Source organism: Anarhichas minor, unplaced genomic scaffold (genome assembly GCF_050575085.1).
Source record: "Anarhichas minor isolate MPS153535 unplaced genomic scaffold, ASM5057508v1 ptg000003l, whole genome shotgun sequence".
In the NCBI taxonomy this organism is placed as follows: Eukaryota; Metazoa; Chordata; class Actinopteri; order Perciformes; family Anarhichadidae; genus Anarhichas; species Anarhichas minor.
Genome location: NW_027466449.1, coordinates 6,849,601 through 6,871,036, shown reverse-complemented (window position 1 = coordinate 6,871,036; position 21,436 = coordinate 6,849,601). Strand labels below are relative to the sequence as shown.

The 21,436-nt window shown below is 45.5% G+C and overlaps 1 protein-coding gene across 1 annotated transcript in view; it reads right to left on the bottom strand.

Annotated features, from left to right (window-relative positions):
* The window catches only part of dip2ba (disco-interacting protein 2 homolog Ba), a 35,409-nt gene extending 14,559 nt beyond the window's left edge, over positions 1–20,850 (bottom strand). Inside the window, exons 1-12 of the mRNA XM_076095262.1 lie at positions 20,601–20,850; positions 5,003–5,074; positions 3,542–3,697; positions 3,284–3,409; positions 2,828–3,064; positions 2,609–2,737; positions 1,754–1,873; positions 1,349–1,546; positions 959–1,050; positions 774–884; positions 331–454; positions 1–110 (exon numbers count right to left, since the gene is read on the bottom strand). Coding sequence (XP_075951377.1) covers positions 1–110; positions 331–454; positions 774–884; positions 959–1,050; positions 1,349–1,546; positions 1,754–1,873; positions 2,609–2,737; positions 2,828–3,064; positions 3,284–3,409; positions 3,542–3,697; positions 5,003–5,074; positions 20,601–20,685 — 1,560 coding nt within the window. The 5' untranslated portion in view covers positions 20,686–20,850. The remainder of the gene's footprint in view (positions 111–330; positions 455–773; positions 885–958; positions 1,051–1,348; positions 1,547–1,753; positions 1,874–2,608; positions 2,738–2,827; positions 3,065–3,283; positions 3,410–3,541; positions 3,698–5,002; positions 5,075–20,600) is intronic.
* Positions 20,851–21,436: the final 586 nt, after the last annotated feature.

Sequence of the window (21,436 nt, the reverse complement as noted above, 5' to 3'; positions counted from 1 at the left end):
CTCTATGTAGGCAGTGTCTGTGTTGGCGGTGGGGATGTGAGGCTGCCAGTCTTTGGACGGTTTGGTCAGATACTTGGTGTCTGTCACTACCCATTTCATCCTCGGCCATCCTGGTAAACATAATCACAAAGAAACAGAAATATTTGAGCTGACACAACGCAAAAAGAAAGTGTGTTTCGGTAGACTCATTTGGAGCCGATTCTCTACAAGCAGAGTGACAACACATCCACCCGTTCACACACTGAAGCCCTAAATTGGCCAGTGAACATCACCCTGTTACTCCCTTTAATGAGAGGCAGAGATGACAATGGTGCTCTTGGGCTGGCTGACCTTTGAACTGGATGATCTCTCCATTAGGTGTCTTGGGCAGCCCTTTGAGACACACCTCGCTGGTCAGGGCCAGACTTACACCACAGCTGCCCAATAAGAAGCCAATCTGTTGGCTGCCTGCATCCTATGGAGAGGGACAAGGGTCAAAAGACGTATGACACACATGGAGGGGCTAGTATACAAATGCTGTGGCAATTAAAAACCACAGATGCACTCTAGCTGTCACGATATCTATTTTTAAATATGACTAGATGAGCAATGAGGCATTGTATTTACCATATAAAACCTGACCATTAGAGGCACACACATGGCATTATACAGGAGTTAGTAAATAAAATAGCTGCTCATTTACAATTGACCTAGTTTAAGTGCCACAAAATTCAGAATAACTAAGACTGATTTGTATTTCTCAGGAATTCACTTGACAAGAGCGTCATCGTTACCTGTCGTGACAATGGTACCTCAATGGGCACAGGGATGACCTCGGCTAACAGGCAGCCATAGAACGCCACCCAGAACATGGCAGGGTCGCTGTTGGGATACACCAGTGCCACCTGGGAAACAAAGGTTGTTATTTTCCGCACTCCTTAATACGTAACGTACCGAGTGGCGACTGAGAGACTCTTACCCGATCTCCAGGTTGTATGACAGGTTCCGTCTTGGTGCCCAGTTTGTTCAGCAGTGTGTAGGCCAATTTCAGGCTGCGGCTCCATAGTTTCCCTGTGGAAAAGAAAAGCCAATGATGATTTTAAAATATCCTTTATTTACCATGTTGTATAACTGAACCAGGATAGTTCAAGTCCACAACCCACTGTAGCTCCTGTAGGAGATGTACTGCACATGTAGGTGGTATTCTGCTCAAAGCCAGCACATATTCATTTACTCAAAGCAGCTCATATAATAACTCTCACATTTGAATGTGAGAGTTATGTCTTGTCTCGTGGACACAATATCGTGAACATCAACTTTTCCGTTTACGGTCTACGTTATCATTGCTATGGGTGGAGGTGGTGCTCACCGTATGTGAGCGTGTAGAGGGGTTTGCCGGTGATGTCCAGAGCAGTCAGGGCGGGGCTCTTGGCCTGGGTGGACCCCCAGCGGGCTAGGGCAGCCTGCAGGGCAGGGGGCCAGTTACTGACCACTCCGAGGGGCTCCCCCTTCACCGGGATGATTTGACGTCCCTCTGGCTTCGGGGTATTGGGGTCAGGCTGAGGCACTGGACAACAGCAGAGGTACGGATAAGAGGGAGGGGGGGGTTCAAATATAGAGATATTGTTGAACAGACTACGTAGGATGGTGAAACTCAAGCTTGATAAACGTGCTCACGTGAATAAGTGAGTCCTGTGATTATTTCAGTTCAACACATTTTTTTTTTACAACAAAAAGACAAACATGAATGCATAAGCACACTTTGTCGTCTCACCTTCTACAATTTCCTCAGAGTCATCGAGGAAGAATTCGCTGAGTGGTGGTCTCTTCGGCCGTTTGAGTGTGTTCAACAGCTGCTGGATCTTAGTGGACACCCTGCTGTTGACAGGCACGCCTGGACAAACAACAAGGCAACGGCCACAATCAGAAACAACCCACACATGCAATTCTACTTTATCACTCGCACTCTCACACAGGCAGAACCCTCGGCACTAGCACGCAGTCGGGATCAGAGTCAGCAGCAGGAAGGAGTCAGAAGGGAAATTGGTAGGAGACACGGATTGGACCATCTTTAGGGGAAATCAAGTATAGGAGGTTCTCTAGGTCTAAACCTATGACACGAGACAAATATAGAGACAGCGAGACAGACGCCAGGCTGGAAAGCAAGCTGATTTGGGGCTCTTCAGCATCCCTCCCCTTCCCCTCCCCCGATTTATATTACCTTTTCTTTTTCCTTTTTTAAATGAAAGTCAAGACAGGGACAGGATTAATGGACCCAAAAGAAAGAACAAAACATATCTGTGATTAGCAGCATTCACAACACAGTGAAATGAGGATAATGTTGAACATGGGCAGATGGTTTATTGATTTGAACCCTCCAATCGGTTTCGTCACTGCAATGCTGTGAGCCACGCGCTCAACGCAAAACAGAAAACGTCACTCAAGTACCATAATTAGCACATGAAATAGGTTTGACCTCCAATCTGAAGAAGAAGATCGATAGCCAGATGACACTAGCCAAGTTCAACACGTAGAAGACTACTGGGATGTTACTACTTTTCCTTTAGTGGAAATGTACACCGATACTACCACCAGACTTTTATAAACATCTTGGCTTGAGTGAGTGTACCGTCAGCGGTCTCGATCATGCTGGAGCGGCTCTGCCCACGGCTCATGCCCCGGACTGCTGGAGGCAGGTCCACCCTGGACCCTCTCTCCTGGGGAGTGGAGGAGGTCACATCTGGGGGGACGCTGTTTTCTGGAGGAGAAGAGAAGGTGAGAGTCATGACTGGGAACAACAGCCAACAAAACACTGTTATTATTGGAGCTATTTATCAGTGACGTTTACCAATGCGTGTGATGGCCAGTATATCGGCCAACAAGGAAGCAGCAGGTTGGGGCTGTGGCAGGGGCTGGGCCTTGGCCTCTCCATGGGAGAGGGTGGAGGACGCAGACGAGGACGTGGAGGAGCTTTGGACTGAGCGGTTGATCCAGTAATCGGGGCTCTGCAGGCTCTGAGCTAGCACTGCACTGAGAGCTGCCTTCCTGCGCAGTGAGCCATCATCCTCTGATGCAGAAGATGTGTCTGATGGGAAGAGACAATCCTGAATATTTAGATGTCTTTTACACTATTTAGCCCCAAAGAACACATTCATAATTGTCTAGCCCTCCTTGAAAAAGGGGTATCAATAGGTAGAAGTCAGCTACAGAGCAGCATCCCTACAGTTGGCAGGGATACAGTGTCTTGCTACACGTAATTGTCCAGAGGGACAGCTACCCGCTGCGTGTGATAAATGTTGTTTACCTGGAGGTGTGCAATTATCTATGGGAGACTGGACAAAGGCTGAGCGTCTCTTGGTTGGCATGGGTAGCGCCATCTTCTCTTCTTTGTGTTTGGCCAGTGCTGCCTGCACAGCCTCTGTATGGATGTCTATATTAACGGCAAGAAAAAAACAGAGAGGGACAAATAAGTGATGTAGACAAACAGAACGAAAGACAAAAATATATTGAAAAGAGTAAGTTGATATTTATTTGAAGTGTGTTTTTTATGTTCGCCGTTTACCTGATCTGTAGCGGTCGTCCCTGGCCCCTCCACTGCGGTGTGTGCGGTGGTGTCTGGAGGCTGAAGACGTGGAGGGGCCCGGGGCCTCGGGACTTGGGCTGGGGTCGGCACTGTGACCGGGGGAAAGCTGCACATCTGGCAGAGACAGATCCACGTCTACGGAAAAGAAGCAGGTATGTGCAAAGTCAACGAAAACACACGTGGGGCGACATTAATAAACAACAAAGAAACGCGATCTTTCGGAACGTTGCACACTCTTGCTTCACAGAACGCCATTACAGCTTCGTGTAGGCATAAATATTATATTAAACTCAGAGAAGCTCTCTAAATTTAGCCTCGCTACAGAGCCTCTGAGCATGAAGTGAAATAAGGACATGTACTTGACGGATGTTACTTATACCGTTAACGCAGCACATGAAACTAGGCTAGATTCAGGCAAATATATTTTTAGTCAACTCCTCTCAGAGGGTCTGGGCAACACAGTCCCCGTGTGGAGGATGGTTCAGAGCGATAAGGACGCCGGGTGGGACGGGTGCAGGAGCAGGGAGGCGACCTTAGCAGCTCCAAAGCTTCCCAATACCTGCCTTGACATCCAGGGCGAACCCGCTAACAATCATGCCAATTAAATTAAATACTAAATATAGAAATGAACCATATGAGATTTAGATTCCTGCAGTCCTTTTCAATTCCCTGTGTGCGTACTCGCTTCACATGTATCGTGTAATAGCTCAAGCCAAAACAGGCCACGGTTAAACTAGCAGGAAAGGAAGTTAAAGTATTCCTATATTTAAAATGAGCTTACAGCGACACATCAAGAAAGATCTTTTCGTGCCAATGCTAATGTGCTGCAATTCTTCCTGAGGAAGCTCCACACCCTCATGTGAGTCAGCTGAACATATCATCTTACCAACGAGGTGACTGGCTCATAGTTGGACTGTGAAACTCTGGTACTTCTCTACTTATGTTGGAGCACATTGTGTTCAAGTTTCACCACTGAGGCTCAGACAGTGGTTTTGCGTTATTCTGTGGGTTTTCTACAGCGCCAGTTTTTTAGAGAAGTTGTTAGATGTTACTCTATGCTTTGTTATCAATCGCGCAATTCCAATTTTAGCCACTAGAGTGCCACAGAAAGCCAGAAATTCTCTGATTATTTGGACAAAGAGAATTACAGTCACACTGGATATTCAGTGATGCTGGAAAACTTAAACCATACTGTTTTTTTCTGTGTAATTCTCCATACAGATGGGGGGGGGAGAAGCATTAGCTCCAATGATACGTCCAGCTTACTGAACTCTTGACTTGATGAGTACTTGTGATGCAATTACTTTAAGTTTCCACATCTCAGGATGACCAGCACCCAAAAAATGCTGACAGGAAGATGAAGATCACGCAGGGAAGAGAGAAAGAGGGCGAAGAAGTGAATTAAGGAAAAGCAAAGAGCAGAAGAAGAGTTGGCCTTACTTGGCAAATGGGGGACGTAGGGGACCAGCAGTTTGGCTCTCTTCTTCTCATAGCCCTTCTGCGTGATGTCACCTAGGAGAGAGAACAGCAACGCCACACAGTTATGTTAGTCATAATTACCACACAAACACAGCACAACTGCGCACACAAACATAAACCAGATGAAGTACACACACAACACTCCTCCGACACACACAAACACTCTGCTTTAGCTAATACATGAGCCGGGGTTGAGTCATAATAATAATCCTTTAAACCAGATCTACTAAACTACATATGTTGACGGCTCAGTCCATTTACAACCAGGCAAGGAGATAACGCCATTGTTTAGCCTTAGTGAATAAACATGATGAGTGCACAAAAACCTCCTCCAGGCAACGAAACCCAAATATGATACGGCAACTAGCAGATAACCGAGCGTGGCAGAGAACAATGGCAAATCTGAGGGCTATCGGGAACATTTGGGATAGCGAGCGGAGCAAAAGGGAAGCCATGTGAGCCGGTTTCACATGGGACTCCACGATTTATCTCCTCCACCTCCCCCCCTCTGTTTCCCCACTGTACACTCAGCCCCACCCCTTCCTCATTCGGCCTTGGACCGGCAGGACTCCCACTGCTACCAGAGTTTGTTGGAGAGCAACAGAGGCAAGACAAAGTCTATTTAACCGGGACCCCAAAACACACAGTCAAACATGCACGCAAGACACACCTTATCCAGGTCACTAACACACACATACCACATACACAAACAAACCCCACTACTGCAAACTCTCTCAGTTATTCTTCTTCCCCTGTGTCCAGTGATAAGACCATATGCTATGTCAAGTGCAAATGTGCCAAAGGACCGCTCAGTCTCAATCACCTTCTCCACACTTTGACCAGCGACGACAAGGAAACCAGCCAACACGGAGGACGAGGAAATCAAAGATAACAGGGAGGAGAGGGCTGTGGGCGATGAGGTGATAAACACACGGTGAGAGTCACTGGCAGAAGCCAGAGCGAACACAGATCGGTGAGTGTATGAAACAACAATGGAAAGAAAATGGGGCAGGGGGGGAGCCAAAGTTCAACAGCAGATTGGAGGGTGGTGGGCTGGATAAGCCGGCACTGGGGTGGGCAGTCCCATGTGTGGGTCAGATGCTGTGTGTGTTAGAGCTTTCTCACACTCTGGGCACTATCTGGTGTTTGCCTGGAAAAACAACTGAATCCAAAAAAAAGAAGAAGCTCCCTTTAGGATCGAGCATGTAGATTGGCTGTGTTTGAGTTTAGCAGACTTTTATTTCAGATCCTTCCCATACAGGAAATTCTTGAAGTTTCACAACACTGTGAAATCATGGGAAACGGGGGGGGGGGGGGGGGGGGAAGAGGGAGGGAGCGGAGGGAATACACATTGTTTACAGAGAAGAAAAAAAAACAGCAGAAGTTAGAGACAGTTTGTGAGAGCGCACACATGTGAATAAATGCTGAGTGCTTTGTCATTCTCTGCATAGATATCCGCACACATCTATGCAGATGCAGATGCATGGATTTAAGTGAGCGTTTTCTACCACTTTGTGCTTTTTGATACTTCCAGCACCTTATTCACGACAAAGACGGGTGAAGCGGTGGTTGTCCTGCATCATTCTCTGCATAAGAAAGCTCAAATGGGGTGACCAGCAGTCAGCTCTGCCTTCATGCCTGGGTACACACACTGGCCTTACACTTAGTTGGGATGAAAAACACAGCAGCAAATGTCCGTTCCAGTCACTTTTTCTTTGCTTGGCCTTCTCTTAGGCCCGGGCTACGGGCTCGGAAAACACTCACAGACAGACATGCAAATACAGCAATCAGCAGCAGATTGATTGTGCCGGACTGGAACGTCATTGTTGTTGGAGACGGGGTTCTGTCAAGCCTAGTCCTGGTGTCCCAAGTGGTGCCCGGAGGGGAGGAGGGGAGGGATGGAAAGATGGAGGGAGGGAGGGTCATTAACACAGACAGAGCAGAGTCTGTATTGGTGTGAGGGCATAACAACAGGCGTGGACTGGCACGACCACACTGGCTTTGTAGCCGGCAGTGGGCAGAGACACCGAGGGCTCTGGGTTTGAAAGAGTGACTGTGACAGCTGCTTCAAAACAGAGGCAAAGCTGTATGTTTTGAGAGCAAGAATGTGGTGTTTTGAGTGCGAGCATGAGTAAAACAGTACAGTGACTCTGTGTGTGTGTGTGTGTGTATAATTTGAGGTCGGGGGACAGGATATGAGCGTTACCCCACCCTGGGTATGCGCTGCCAAAATCGTCTCCCTGTGTCTGTCTGGAGAAGGAGGAATGTGCTGATCGGAGAACATCATGCTAACAGAGGGGGCCAACTGGACAGGACAGCTCGCCCATTGGCCAAAAACTCTTCATCAAGCTGCTTGAGTAAACGGGGCCGTTTCAGAGCTCGTGCGAGTCAAGATGACAGTGACCCTCTGATGCCACAGTACTTCAAAAGTACCAATGTTATTGTCTTGATAGTTGTTTCCATTGGTTTCTCCAAGCAGCTGACATGTTGAATCATACGACCGGCTGGCTTTCGCTGACACACTTAAAATGTTGTTTCTTAGGTCTCTATTAACAACGGACTGACTATTTGTTCTTCTCAAACAAACTGACAGAGAAACACAAAACCACATCAATGGTGAATAAATGATGAGTAATGAACAGCACACTGTTGGAGAGGGCTTGGAAGGAAACACTGAGGCTATGGTTATATACACACACTGTGTGTGTGTGTGTGTGTGTGTGTGTGTGTGTGTGTGTGGGGGGGGGGGGGGGGGGGGGGGGGGGGGGTACATACAATGAAACTCAAATGAACTGGGACAAATCCTCACCTGAAGCACCTAAAACATTACGCAAGACTCCAGGTCATTCAGCAATGTGTGAAATGAATATTGGAAGTAGAAGAGGACTTGAAAGGATTGTTTTTGGTTGGTGTTAATAATCTGAACGAACACTTTAATTCCAGCTGCCACTATCAGCAAACAGCACTTTGGCAGAAGTCTCAGACGTCTACATAAAACTCCAATAACAAAGCCAGTGTGCTTCCCGGCTATTCCTTCAATCAGAGTAACACCTGCTGCCAACTTCTTTACTGCGACGCAACGTCCCTTTTACTTCTTAACTGATACGACTCGACTCGTGAAAAACTGTTCCAATTTTGGAAAATGCTTATTTTCCATCTGTTTAGTGGTCAGAGGACATTTTCTTGAATTAAAAGCCCACCAGCAATTTGAAAAAGCACGAGTGAAAGAGCCTTTAGTTGTTTTTAAAGCATAGCGCTGGGTTATAGTGGAGTATGGCAGTATACGAACGCCAGCAACCCGGCGACCAGATGATGAAAACACTCCCAACAGTGAAGCTAAACGATACGAACGAGGAGCCAGCACGGTTTCCGGGGGGTTTCAATAACAGTCAGAGGTCACTGCTGGGCTAATGTGTCCTCCATTAGACAGAACGATGAGCTATCAGTTGATGCCATCAGACAGGAGAGAGAGTAGACTCCAGTTAACACCTGCCCATCCACCAACCTGCCCGACACACACAGGAACAGATCAAAGCCAGTGAAGTACAGCATGTGTGTTGTGTGTCCGTGTGTTGGGCATACTAAGACAAAGACACGGAGCCAGTTCCCGCTTCTCTGGTGAGGATGTGGCAACAACACGGATAATTTTATCTCACTAAATATGGTTTCTGTCGCTTTCTGTAAATTTAGCAAGCTAAGACCACTGTGACTTCCTTGCACACACACACACACACACACAGACACACACACACACGTATTTATCCCCCCCACTGGTGGAGTCCTGTAATTACTGTGGTCAGATTAGTCGGGTGGTATCCAGCTCCGGTTGGAAGCAACATGACCGTTTCTGTCACCCACCATTTCCTCTTGCCTCATAGTATCAGTTCCTCTCCCTGCAGGCACACACAGGTTACCGAAACACACATGACTGAACACAAAGACACGCAAGTCAGTGAGAAGAACTACCTAGAGTAAAACAGATAGATAAATAAATGTGAGCATCTCCCAGCGTTCACACTTTTGGGTTTTATCCTTATCTGTAATCTGAGATTACAGCTAACCTAACAGATTACATCGCTCCATCTGGACATTAGTGTGGACTTCAGAAGGATAGATGAGAAAAATGTCTGAAGTGAGGCTCTCCTCCGAGCCTGTAACAGAGAGCTATTTTCTATCTCTGAGGTCATGGTCGGGTTTTTAGCCAGCGATACTGGTTTGATCTGCACAAAGCCGTCTTTGTTTTATCAGTGGTTTATTGTCTTGTGATAAATGAGATGCTAAAAATGCAACGCTGTTACAACTCAATCTCACGAGGTACCAACAAGAGAGAGCCGGTCTCGTGTCGGGTCTTGGTGAACACACGACAGCGAGAGGAAACACAGAGCAAAACCACAAACAGAAATTCTCACACAGTCACAGTCACAGTTCGTACATTTACATACCGAAACACACAAACACAGGGGCTGAGAGAGGAACCAACGTCCCCCACAGCATCTTATTTATAGAGCAGAAACACAACAACAACGAGCAGGCTGTGCTGACAACACGGGTAAATAGCACTCGGCAGGAAATGCAAATGAATGAGTCTGACACTAAGGCCATTTCATGACACCTGGACATCAGTTTAAGTAGATGTTTCAAGCTCATCTCCATAGCTCAGGCTCTTCAATGGAAGCAGTCAAGACAAGAAGAAAAATAGTAAATTCACAAACCCCCGGATTAGCATCCGCGTATAGGATTTATTCTTTAATTTTTCAACTCGCGCTGAAACAATTAGTCTATAAATCGATTAGTCGAGTGACAGAATTGAGAGGATTCGCTGCTTATCTTTGTCTCGGGTGATACTAAATTGATTATCTTTAGGTTTTGGAGTCTTAGTCAAGCAAGCAAAATAACGCCTTTTATGAATCTATTATTAAAGATAATAATAAGCCAATTTATTGATCCATGAAAAATCTGGTTTGATCAGGTTGTATGCATTTTAAGACTTGCTTTGTCAATTGTCATCCTCGCAGTATCGTAACAAATACAGCATTTTTTCTTTGCTCTATGGAACTTTAATTAGTATAATACTGACCAGAACAGACTGAACAGGCATCCACAGCCTTGACTGTGTCTGTGGGGACTCAGCAGCTGAATCACAGTTATCAAATATCAGCAACAATCAGGTCTCAGTCGAGGGGATCGTTTGTTCGTGTCTGGAAAGAGATTGAAACATTTATACAAAGGCCTCTCCACTCCAGGACCAATGTTTTCCACTCCAAAGGCAGGCCTACAATTCCTCTGGGACCCAGTTAGCCCATGCGGGGGTTTCCTGGCAGACATGCAGGATGAAGTAATCTCTAGATGGAAGAAGAAATCTGCCGTCCAGCTGAGAAAAAAGCCGAAGGCGTGTAATTCCTCTCGACACAATCTCCAGTGGAAGTGGTGTGCATTTGGTTGCATAAAGGGAGGACTCATCAGGTTAACAGTTTACTGAACTGTCAAATCATGATTGAGGAGGGCAACATGTGGTTAGTTATCATCTATCACTGTGTCCAACTACTAAATATCTGATGAAGTAGCTGGCAGTGACTGTCCCAGCTGATTCTAAATGTACATTCAATCATACAGTTTGTCATAAACATGAACGAGACCATTCGTTTTCTCTATCTTACCAGACACCGGGACAAACGCGTTTTGTTTTCGTGGTATGATAAGTATGATGAATAACTGGCCTATTGGATCATTTCTATTGTCCATCTGTTGCTGTGCCAGATCACATTGCTGCCCCTCTTACTATACAGACAGTTTCTTGTGAAAACCTTAAAAGAGAAGAAGAAGCCGACTGAGATCTGCATGTTGGCAGAGATCGGCTCAAGTGGAAAAAGTCCAACAGCTGACGATCAAAGATGTGTAACACCTGCGTTCGCCATCGCAGAAGGTAATGAGTTAAGGGAGTGAGCAGCACAGAGGATGTAACAAAAGGTGTGTAGTGGTACCGAAAAATGAAAGTGAATCCATGTCAGAGGCACTGGTAGGAAAGCAGCAAGGTGGGGCTTAGAGGAAACTAGAGCGAAAGATAAAGACAAAGACTCACAACAAGTACATAACACATCAAAGTCACAATCACATATTCCTTCAGCTAAGCCTCACAAACGCCTTCATCACTGTAAGACAAACAAGCACACGGACACACACACACACGGACACATACACACACGGACACACACACACACACACACACACGCTGGCCGATTTTAAAATCAAACTCCAACTCAAACAGCTAATCGTTTCATCACATCAGACCTTCCTGTACGGGATGAAAACACTTCAGCCCGATTGTGTTAGGATCAAAATAAAGACCGGGCTCCATCCACCTTCAGATTGGACGGTTAGCATCCTGAAGTTGTTTTTCCAAAGAAATAAAACTAATGCTCCTTCCAAGCTTTTAAAGCATTCATATTCTGTTTAAGTGCAGACTGAGCACTGCCCTACTTCCTCCATTACTTCTATCACATTGTGCATTTCATGTTGGCAGAGACGGCACTCTTGAGCCAGCTGTGTGAGTGAAGTGGAGTCGTGAGCCGGGGTTCAGTAACAGCATTGAGAAAGCCAAACTAAAAAATGTCACACACTGATTTGGGTCGCAGCATTTCCCCAAAAAACAGGCATGATGTACAGTCTTGGCGGCGATACGCTGTTTTATAGAAACTCAGAGCACAAGACTCCATCAAAGCGATAAGACCGGTGAGCAACCGCAGACGGTTCACAGCAGACGTCAGACAACGGAGGTCGGACAGCCACAAGTGGGTGGTATGTTAGTACCAGTAGAAGGTTAGAGTATTTAGTTCTTCAGTCACACTACAACCTTAATGAGCTGTTAGCTGGCAGAGTGCATGTCTTACTGTGGGTGCACACGTGAGTGAGACTACCTAAAGTCACTACACCACTAGTCACTGTGCATAAAGAATAGCTCGAGAATAATAGCGACTGGAGCGCATTAGTGGCCGAGTGGTCACAGTGCAGGTCATGTAACCGCAATGTCCAGGTTTGATTCCAGCTGTGGGCCCTTTGTTGCATTCCATACCGTTCTCTCTCTCCACCTTAGTGGTTAAAGCACAGCTGTAATAATAGGATTAAGTAGTCAGCATTCATATTATTAGTAGCACCTGTGCTTTTTTTTGTACTATGACAAGTTAAACTGTCTGGTGTGAGGAAAAAGGCCTATTCCGCTGTATAACTCGACCTGTGCAAGCCACTTTGTCACTCTCTCTTCTAGCTCGTTTATTTTAAGTGTAACCAGGTCAGTAGGTCGACTCAGACTTCATTCATCGCACTGTAAATAACGGGAAGAACAAAGGAGACACCGAGGTCGTCCTGGCTGGTTACCCGCATGAGGGACCAGTGTTTTCGGGCATTGCTGGTCTCCAGAGTGTGCTGAGTAGTGAAAGTGAGTCAGCGGTATCGGGTTGTACTGTGGTGGTGGTGTTGTTGTAGTTGAGAGACATACGGGGGTTAGAAGTGTGCCACAGACCTGGTTCACTGAGACTTACACATCAGCTGAATTGACATTCTGTCGGCCACATGTTGTCCAACACCTGGCATACAAACTGAGCTTGGCTGAGCAACATCCTGTCTATGTCTCATCTCTGCACCAGTGATGCTCCTTGACTGCTTACTTGCTCATGGGTGACGGGTTAAAATAGGACATTAATATAAGAGGGATTTTAACCAGGCAGCTGACTCATTAAATCACTATTATGATCTCATAACAAGAAAGGGGAGTGGCCTGTGAGAAACATTCCCATCCTGAGGTGTTGAGTCTGCAGCTGACACTAAAAGCACTCTCCACTCTCCAGACAGCTCATGGTTCCTGACCTCCCACCGCCGCCCACCGCTCACAGTCATTAAACAGCCTGTCATCATGATGGGCATCTATCGCCGCTCGGAAAGTGTGGGGACGTTCAGCAAGTGTAAAAGAAAATGTGGTGTAAAATTGTCCTGTCAAAGCTCTAGAATACACAAACTCTTTTGCGTCAGTGAAAACACTTCACGTGGAAGTGAAGGTGCGAGGTCACAGGGGGATGTTAGTGAGGCGGTGTTGGCAACAAGCTACTCGCTTCAACACGGGCAGGTAAGGGGATTAGATGGAGGAGTACTGACTGAAGGAAAGGCGAGAGACTTAACGGTGGGTTTGATCCGGACACAACTTAAAGAAATGTATCTTCACTAACGCAGGTGCTTTTGAAAACCACGCCGTCAGAGCTTAGCCACCAAAAACAGATCTTAAAACTCACTGCAAAGTGAATGCTTTAAAAACGGAAGTCTGACAGTTTGAACCGTAAAAACACTGATAAATGATCGCCATGTTTTCTTTTGGAGGGAATGCAGTCTTACAGGCACACTCTACGCTATGCAACTATGTAACCACAATTATTCCAAAATGGTCGAGTGTTTTTTAGAAAATGATGTACAAATGCTGTTCAGAATTGTAAACTTTCAACACGTACAGTAGTATGAACATAGTTGTGTAGAGTCAGACATGACGTTCTCACACAGTTTAAAAGGGAAAGCTTTGATGGATAATCTTAGGATACAACTTTAATTATAAAGGCCGTTTCATCACAATCACAGCCAGCTGATTATAATAACATCCAAATAACAGTCATCAGTGTGGCGTCAGCGTCTGTGGGAGCATGTAGCACAACACACACCTGCTGTAGATCACAACACACACCTGCTGTAGATCGAAGGCCTCCCACCGATACAGGAGTGTGTCGATACACTGTCACTACTGGCTCATCTTAGGCTCCACAAACCATCTAAACTGAGTTTAATTCAATGCTAGTATGACTAAATTCAGTCCCAATACTCATAACAGTAATGACTATAAAGATCACACTTAACAGCAAATAACCAATCTCAATCTCAGGCCAGTAGCTGTTAATCTAAAGGCTATGAACATACAACACATTGACAGTTGAGGATTAAGAGGTTGAAGCCCCACCCATTTCTCCAGGGAGTTGAATTAAAGGGGGCGATGACTTCAAGCCAAGCTCCAACACAATGTGTTCTGAGGGGCCAAGAGTGGAGCTACATATCAGCTTCCTGAGGACTTCTACTCGCTGGTATTTTTTTCGATAACCCTTTGGCTCCGCACAAGAATAAGGAAGAGAACTATTCAAATGCAGGGCACGAATCCAAAAGAAAATAAATACAACTAGCCAATAAGTGACCGACGGAGAGAGCCGTTGACCTTTTGGAAACTTTTATTGTACATAATACAGCAGGACTGCTTTACCCCTGAGCTCTGGTTTCCCATCAGCCCTTCCTGTGACGCAGGCCTGCGCTCTCATATATAGAAACTGACCAGCTGCTGAGAAAATACCCTGTGTTCTACAAAGGCTGCAATGATCAGCTGATCAGCTGGAGAGCCCAAATAAGAGACAGAAAGGGACTTTGAGCAACCTGATTTACAACAGACAGCAGGTTTATGGTCAGAGCTCTGGTCATTTTTAGAGTACATATACCCAATCATAGTAACTAAAAGGAAAAACAGTCTTTATTGATCCAAATATCAGAAACGTCCCTTTAGCCTCCTTTAAAGGACCCCTCTGTTCTAAATCTAATACAAACCATGTGGACATTTACAGTCACATAATAGTAACATGACCAAATATTCACTTAAATGAAGTACTTAAACTCATAGCATTATTTCACCAGTAATAATGTTGAAGCATACACAATCCGTAGGACACATTCTAAGAACATCTAAAAGCACCGGTATGATGCTTTAACAATTAGCAGACCTATAGCATCTTTCTCCTTTGGGTCAGGCAGCCGGCCGATTGGCCGGAGAAGGGCCGTTCTCATCCGACCGCGGTATTTCCCACACAACCCACGGACGCAGCAGTGACCCACATGTAGCAGCCAAAGCATCTAGCGGTTGGATGCGCAAGTGTTTGCTACCGGCTGCCTGTCTACTTGCCAGGAACGTTAGCCTCGGCGAGAGAGAAATGCACACAATTAGGACTGACTCCTTGGGACTTCGAGAGGGCGGCCTCCGCTGCAAATAATGGCGGTGCTTTTGTGTCAAAGAGACGCTTGTTTTCTCCTCCTCAGGCATGAAAACGAATTTGTCTTGCCAGCCAGGTCTATTTATATTCACAAGAGCATTCTTCAGCATTAACACAGTCACATGGCCCGCCAGGCAGCGGATAGCCCTGGCAATACATTGGAGGGACTCTGCATCGGCTCCCCACTGTCTGACAGCAACAAAAAGACAACAAGATTTCTGTTTTGCCATCAATGAGTTCGTCATTTTAGCCTATGAGGCTATAAATCAGTCAACATTGTGTGGTGTGTCACAGCCTGGGCCCCTGACTGAATGACTGCAGGCCACAAAAGCTCAGAGCGGTTGTGCAACGCAACGTCAGAGAGGAAGCGTCACCATCAGCCCAGCTGGGATTACGGGGTCGGTCAAGCGGTGAATCAAGGTGGTTCTTGTACACACACTGGGAGAAAGGGTCTGATACCACAAAATCCCCAGTCATTCTTCACTTCCGATGAGTCACCATTTGCATCAAAACTGAGTAAACAGCCCGGTGAGACAAGAGGCTAAAACAGGTTCTCTCACTTTGTGATGCATGGATGTGCCCTGAGAGGAGAGGACACACCTAACCGCAGTGACTCACAGATTTACAACAAGCACGGAAACTGTTACACCTTACAACGAACTGCAAGATCCATAGGTAGGCCACAATATCACGCCAATAGATGAAGGATAGTATTGAGTGTAATAAACTGTAGGTAACTACATTAACTTGGCTACCCCCCCCCCCCCCCCCCCCACAAGTGTGTAAATGTGATTAAAAACAAATAAGAATAGTTTGGTTTTACCAGATGAACTTCAATACATAAGAGTGGAAGAGTTCATTTCATGGAGCGTCAATCTGAAGGTTTTATATGTAATACTGCGTACAGTTACCATACGCTAGCTGCCATATTGCCAAGCCCTGCCTGACACCACATGTGAGCTAGTTCAACAAGTTGAGCATCTTCTACAGCAGAGAGAGATGTGCAGGTCTGGAGGGGGGGGGGGGGGGGGGGATGAGTGGGATGTCAATGCATCTCTTGGCTCTAATTCTAAAAGGAGGCCGGTTGGCTTTTCTTTTTTTTTTTTTTTATTCTTCCTATGCATGCCTCAACTTCTACCAGGGCAGCGTAAAGAAGTCACGCTTACCAACCACACACACCCACAGCGCTCTGTGAGGGCGTCCTGATATTTAATGAGAGCATGTGAATAATTCAGACTACAACAGGTCTGGAGGAGGAAGAGGGAATGCAGCCATCATTAACTATTCACAGTATAACAGTATTACAACACATGCGAAACACACATTTGAACGCGCAAACACAAACACACACACTAACACGCATTAAGAAAGACCTTTGCCAAGAGCACACAACCATCTGCTTGGACCTGAGGCCCTGGCTCCGCAGCTACAAGGAAGATGATTTGTCCATTTTTTGGGATTCTGACCTATTGGGCGCCAACAGAAGAACACCCAAATATCTATATCTCTCTATAACAGAGAAATAACACACTGCTCAAAGCTCATTTAAATGCAGAGAGAACTTATAGTGGCAGGTTTTAAGTTGTCTTGCAATAAGACTGGGAAACAAATTCATTTTACTGTCTATCATCAATCTTTAAAATAATGTTAGAAAACGCTCATGAGGAGGTGTCATGGCTCACAGTTGTTGCCATGTCTAAAGACATAAGAACATCCTTTTTTTTTTTTATTACAGCATTGTGTTCCAGAAAAACACTATAAAACACAGGAAGTAGTCAAGTAGTCTCTAACTGTGATGTTCCCCATTTGCTTTGTCTGGGGACATTTGCTGCATGTCATCGTCCCCTTTCCACTTGTTTCTAGATGGTCAATTCTCCAACAAAGTGAAATAAACGCAAATTAACAGTCTTTAGTCAGACAACGTATTGTTAACATATTGATGCGATAATGCTGTCATTCTAACAATGTCAATTTTGTACATATTGCCCAGTTGTATTTGCAGGTGAAGTGTTCTAACATTTGGTAGAGATTGTAACAAACAAAGCATGTTGTTTCAGGTCAGCAAGAGCCAAATGCTGCCAAATGATTTGAATCTGAGGAGGGATTTCAGCTTTTCAATCAGTGTAAAAGGCCCTCATTCCTCTTTTAGACCCCCAGCTTGTAAACAAGAGCTCTGCACTACATGTTCCAGTTTGAGGAAGTATATCACACGTCTGTAAATCGGTCTCAAAATAAGCCCTTTGCCCGACTATTGACCAGAACAACAGTTTGCTGCGTACCCTGTTAACACCGAGAGATACAAGATACCCTTTCACAGTCTTCCTCCCTGGTTGGGAGGAAAGTCTTCCTCAAGGATCCATCAGGCCTTGTCCTGCACGTCATCACTGGTGGCTCGGGTCAGGAAGATGGATGGCTGATACAGATTGGGTCCATATCCGTGCCGTCATCCTCTGCTGAGGGCCGGCTCGCTTCATACAAAACTGAGACACGCCTGCTTCTGTTGCATCTGAAAGCTGGCTGGCTGGTTAACTGGCCTAGAACGGAAGCAACTGGCAACAATCTGGTCTCTCTGTCTGCACATACTGATCCCAGATGCAAACAAAGAGTAAAACTGTATCTGTTCATAGACACAGGCAAGCATGTGCACCAGAGTCAGTGTTCCTGAGTTTTAAAAGTTTCGACTGGGAAGACTTCATTTCAAGTTGTATTTTAATGGCAAAACTTGCCGATGACCACCAGCTACTAACTCACCGATGAAAAACTAAACTGTGTTGAATTTTGCTTGTGTCAGCAACATCAGACTACTGTACAACATGCCTGACACATGGTGCGGGATGTTAACCAGGTAGAACCAGACATGACCTTCTACCGCTGGCTGGCTCAGCAGAATGGCGAACCCCCTTCCCTCAGTAGTACACACACACACACTACACGTCATCCTGTCAAGTATGACCAGTCACCAGCCCCTCCCTACTCGTCCTATAAAAAAGGCAGCTAATTCCAACGTGCACACAAAGACCGGGTTCAGCTGAATGGCCTAAATGGCAGCGGAGCTCCTGGCCACGGCGGCTCAGACCAGCTGAATGGTCCTCATTGTGTCCCCATGGTCACAGGGGGCTAGCAGAACTGGGTTGTTTTTTAAGAGGCCATTTGGCAGGCCTGTGTTCTTATTCGAGCAACGCAGGAACAGGCATTTCCACTTGGTTCAGAGGAGCGCTTGTTATGGAGCCAGAAAAATTGCGCATAAAGGTGATGGCATGCCGCAGTCCTGAAGGGGAGAGCTGGCTTACATACACATGAATTTAAAATATTGCAAACCTTAAAATGTTTGGCTATCATTGCTAGGTGAGACAACGATGTACTCAACTACATTCAATACTAGCGGGCTGCAATCCAGAAAGCATTCAGCGGCTATGTCGTCAGACAATATGTGGAAAACATACAATGAGTAAACATGGCCGCCTCAAGTCTCATATGTTTCTCAACAAGGAAGAGTTCCTGTTCAACACTACATTACCACATGAGAGTTGCCAAAAATAAAAGTGATGTTTTTTACTGTAATCTATCACCACAAGCACATTTTGAGTTCAGTTCATACATATTCAGCAAATATGCCTCTTAGTGCCTGGTTGGAATCTAAAATATGTGCTTATTAACAAAGGGGTGGACAAAATCCTACGGATTGTGATGTAATACATTCCCTGGAAAAATAAATGGACAAAGTATTAATGTTTAAAAGTAAAAAAAAAAAAAAAAAAAAAAACTTGACAGAAATGTCTTTTTCTGGCTAATCCAGCTAATTAAATACCTTCTTCACAGTATGGCAAAAGTCATCATTGGCCACAATACTATGAGCGATGCTAAAGGGAAAGTTACTACAGTATAATAATGACAAAATCACAGCAGACAATATATAATCTATCTACCTAAATTACACACACACACATCAAATCATATAAGCTTTATAATGTCCTATGATGCAAGTGTGGTAAATGGTCAGCCTGTAAGTTTAAACCCTTTGTATAAATGGCATAAAACATCCCAAAAGCAATACATAAGCTTCCAATATTTGCTGACATAAGCTGTAAAAAAGGCATCAATGGCCCCACTCTATTATTCTTACAATTAACAGTAATTAGCTTGTGAATATGCATTCATATTTTTTTTATGGAAGTACGACACGTAACAAAACCCTCAATTGCAAACAAACCATGTCTTACCGTCTCATTACAGACATGGTTGAAATGTTTGATCTGCATTTATATTAAGAGTGTTGCACAAATGAATATCAAATACTGGGTATCAGTTTCAGAAAACACATCACACTCCTAAAATAACCAGACGTCCATCAGCATGGATAAGTCGACACATAGCGGTCGCCGAGCAGGAAGAATGTAGCCCAGGTGCTGTGCAGGGGGACAAGGGGGATGCTGTCATTGGGATGTGACAGTGGGTGTAGAGCAGGACAGGGGCTAACAGCTGGCCCCCGGGGGGGGGGGGGGGGGGGGTTTGATTGCGCTATGCTTTGGATGAATGAATGGTTGAGATATTTGCAAACTACAAACACATCCATCACTCACCTAAATCCACAAGGGCAGAGCAGACACGGCGTACACCTGACACAGGTCTCACACAGGTTTGAGGGTAGTGAAACCCATGACTAGCAGCGCACGTGGGTACACCTATAATTCCAGTTATAGCAGGTTCACGCAGGCGTGTAAGGGTCTGTGTGTACATCTCGTTGACCACTGAAGTCACGCGCCATGTTAATTACTGACAGTCATTCATAACAGTCTGTATCTTTCTATGACAACAGAGCAGATGATGACTGAGAGCCCCGTCATTACACCTCAACACTGGTCACAGTGACTCACAGCTTTTACTGCAATAAAACTGTTTGTTTTTTTCAGCTGAAACCTGAACACAGATGCCAAGTACAAAGCTAGTAAATCATGTCAGATTGGAAGCCATCAAGTGTTCACAGATGAATAAAATCCCCACCATATGAAGAAGTATAACCAAGATGACAGGAGTAGGGTCAAGCAGTGATGGCCAGACCTTGCCTCTAGCCATCCAGACACACACACACACACACACACACACACACTGAGCTTTGGTTTTTGACATTCAATAAGTAAGCGAATGTGGAGTTGTGGTACAGAAACTAGTCTTTAAATCGACGTTTTGCTTTGAATGGTTTGAGATAAAGCAGACACGAGGAAATGGATGGGAGCCTTTCTCTTCCTCCTGCTGCTTGTCATGCACTGCTAGCTCGCGTGCCCACATCCCGTGTTAGCACAGAATGAGCTAGCTTTAGACTCGAGCCTGACGTGAGCTCTCAGTCAAGTATTAAACACTGTTAAGTAGACTAAAGGGAGGAAATGTACTGCTTTAATCGATGCTGGTTAGCACCAGGCAGCTGAGACACATAACTAGCTTGAAAATCTGCTATAGCATCCCCCCCAACACACACACATCAGCCCCCCTCTTCCCTCCTTTACCTTCAGACAGCTCCAGATCCAACTCCGCCACTTGGTCTCTAACCTCTTTGGGCAGGGCGGACAGATCCACGCCGCGGTCTGCCATGCCTTTGCCGATAAACACGAGTGCCGTCTGGTTGAAAAGGAAGCAGCCCGTAGAAAAAATAAAAAATACAACGCCCTCCCTCAAGACACAAAACAAGCATCAGAGTGGGAGAGACGGTCCATCCGCACGGCTTGCCCCTCCGCCATAATGGGAAACGAGGGGTCACGTGACTGCCTTTACCTCGCCTGTACGGTAGTTCACTGCGTCCCAGAGAAAAAACACACACACCGAAACTGTTGCTCCCCCTGGCGTCTCACTGGCAGAAACACACACACACAACACAACACACACACACACACACACACACAACACACACACACACACACACACACACACACACACACACACGCACACACTTTTAACTTAAATAGCGCTGCACAATTTCATCACGTTACCCTCACTCTCATTAAACTTCCAGTGGATCTTGGGCCCCTTTAGGGAATCCCCTGGGTTCACACACTGAAAAAAGTTCAACTTAACTTTTTGGCAAGATAATAAAAGTCTGTGTAAAGATTTTTCACCTTTTCAACTAGCAAGGATGGAAAAACTACCAGAATATTTTACTTAAAACTGGATTAGGAATTAGGAAACTGCCCAGGGGCCCCAAACGGTACCAGGTTCCCTGTGTGGTTCTTTGATTAATAGCACAAAACAGTAGTTGGCAAATAATAATAATAACTAATTGTTTCAGCTCTACTAGACTGTTATGGACACTTAAAGAATCAATCTGACCCTGGTCCTACTTGAGAGG